General features: G+C 33.7%; 1 protein-coding gene and 1 long non-coding RNA gene across 2 annotated transcripts in view; both read right to left on the bottom strand.

The window, feature by feature from the left end:
- The window catches only part of LOC106880645 (uncharacterized protein DDB_G0271670), a 45,210-nt gene extending 44,845 nt beyond the window's left edge, over nucleotides 1-365 (bottom strand). Inside the window, exon 1 of the mRNA XM_052972574.1 lies at nucleotides 347-365. Within this exon, the coding sequence (XP_052828534.1) occupies nucleotides 347-365 (19 nt within the window). The remainder of the gene's footprint in view (nucleotides 1-346) is intronic.
- Nucleotides 366-882: 517 nt separating this feature from the next.
- The window catches only part of LOC128249316 (uncharacterized), a 3,286-nt gene continuing 2,139 nt past the window's right edge, over nucleotides 883-2,029 (bottom strand). Inside the window, exon 2 of the long non-coding RNA XR_008265416.1 lies at nucleotides 883-1,382. This is a non-coding gene — a long non-coding RNA (uncharacterized LOC128249316). The remainder of the gene's footprint in view (nucleotides 1,383-2,029) is intronic.

Raw genomic sequence — 2,029 nt, forward strand, 5'->3', positions numbered from 1 at the left:
GGGGGCGGCGGCGGCGGCGGCGTAGCCAGCGCCATCGGGGAGACGCGGAACACGCTCTGGTGGTAAATGGGTGAAGGAGCCAACACGTTGTTGAACATGTTTTTAGGGTTGTTTCTTGGCTGTTGTAGATGTCGTTGTCGATCGAATGATTGAATGATTTGCGTCAATGTTATTGCTGCTACTGTTGTTGTCTTGTGGGTCTTGAGGGTATTGTTTGATGCAGTTATTGTTGTTATCGTTGTCGTTATGGCAGATAGATTAACAGTTCTGGTAGTTGCTCATTTTTGTTGTTGTTTTTTTTCTCCTCGTAACTATTATAATTGCTTGCAATTGTTTATTTTCTTACTTGTTGCTTTTGCTGCCATTGTAGTTGTTGTAACCGGTGTAGGTTTGTTGTCGGTCATACATTGAAATAAAGAAAACGACAAAGCAGAACAGAGAATATTTGTGTATATGTATATAAAATATACATATAGGTATAAGAGTAAAGATATTCAAATTCTCATCCCGTTGTGAAGATAAGTTTCCGACGTTTCGGATAAATCCCTTCTTCGAGGTAGAGAGAAAAGGTGGGTTCTTTCAGAATATATTATTGAAATGAGAGGCTGTTGGTTTACACACACACACACACACACATATATATATATATATATACGTGTTAGAACAAGCAACAAATAAAATAAATCTTTCTCACTTACTGGACCGACTTATCGTGTGTAAGAATTTTCAGTACCGTTAAACATTAAGTGTTGCTGTGTTCTTCAGTTCCAGAATCCGGTAAGTATTGGCCTTGCAATGCCAAAAGTATATAGATAGCAGGAATATTATTTGGGCGGAAGCAAATCATCGTTGTTCATTTTTTTTGTTTTTGTTCTTTTCTCCTTTTAGCTTCCTATGGAAATGTCTGTCGGTTTCTCATATCTTAAAATTCTTTAGCCATTAAGAGAAAGACGCGGTCTTGAACCCATAAACACGGGTTCTTTCATTGAAATTTGGACGATATAAACTCAGTTGTCATGTCTGTCTTTTTGCCTGTATGTATGTATGTATGTATGTATATGTTTATATGTGTGTGTGTGTGTAAATCTTACTCAGTTTGCATATTATTGCTCAATATTTTTGTACTTTGATGCTATTTTTGTAGGAAGTTTCCTCTAAGATGAAGTTTTCTTTTGTCATACATTTTTCCTTTTAGCAAATGTGTGTGTGTGCGTGTGTGTATGTGTATGTGTATGTGTGCGTGCGTGTGTGTGCAAGTCTGTCCGAGAGTGAGTTTTTTTTGTGTACGTGTGCTTGTATGTTTTACATATTACAACGTCAGAGAAGAAAAAATAAACAAGAGGTGTATACACAACGGAGTGATAACAGGCTGGGTCGGTAACCTGCAAAATAAATGAATAAATAGATAGATAAATGAATAAATAATAATTATAATAACAATAATTTTTTTCCCTAGATGTCAGGAAGACACTCGGTAAGAAATGAAAACAAAATTGAAAGAAGAAAAACTGATAATAATAATAATAATAATAATAATAATAATAATAATAATAATAATAATAATAATAATAATAATAATGATAATAATGTCTGAGGTTATGAGTATAAGCCCCGGTAGACAATATCTTCAAATCAACAACATCATGATATTGGATAATAACAATAATAATAATAATAATAATAATCATAATCATAATGATAATAATAATAATAATAATAATAATAATAATAATAATAATAATAATAATAATAATAATAATAATAATAATAATCCTTTCTACTATAGACACAAGGCGTGGATTACTGTGGGGAGGGAGCTAGTCGATTACATCGACATCAGTGTCTAACCGGTACTTATTTCATCGACCCCCGAAAGGATGAAAGGCAAAGCCAACCTCGGCGGAATTTGAACTGAGAACGTAAAGACGGATGAAATGCCGCTAAACATTTTGTTAGGCGCGCTAACGATTCTGCCAGCTCCCCCGCCTTAATAATAATAATAATAATAATAATAATAATAATAATAATA

The sequence above is a fragment of the Octopus bimaculoides genome, chromosome 13 (assembly GCF_001194135.2).
Source record: "Octopus bimaculoides isolate UCB-OBI-ISO-001 chromosome 13, ASM119413v2, whole genome shotgun sequence".
In the NCBI taxonomy this organism is placed as follows: domain Eukaryota; kingdom Metazoa; phylum Mollusca; class Cephalopoda; order Octopoda; family Octopodidae; genus Octopus; species Octopus bimaculoides.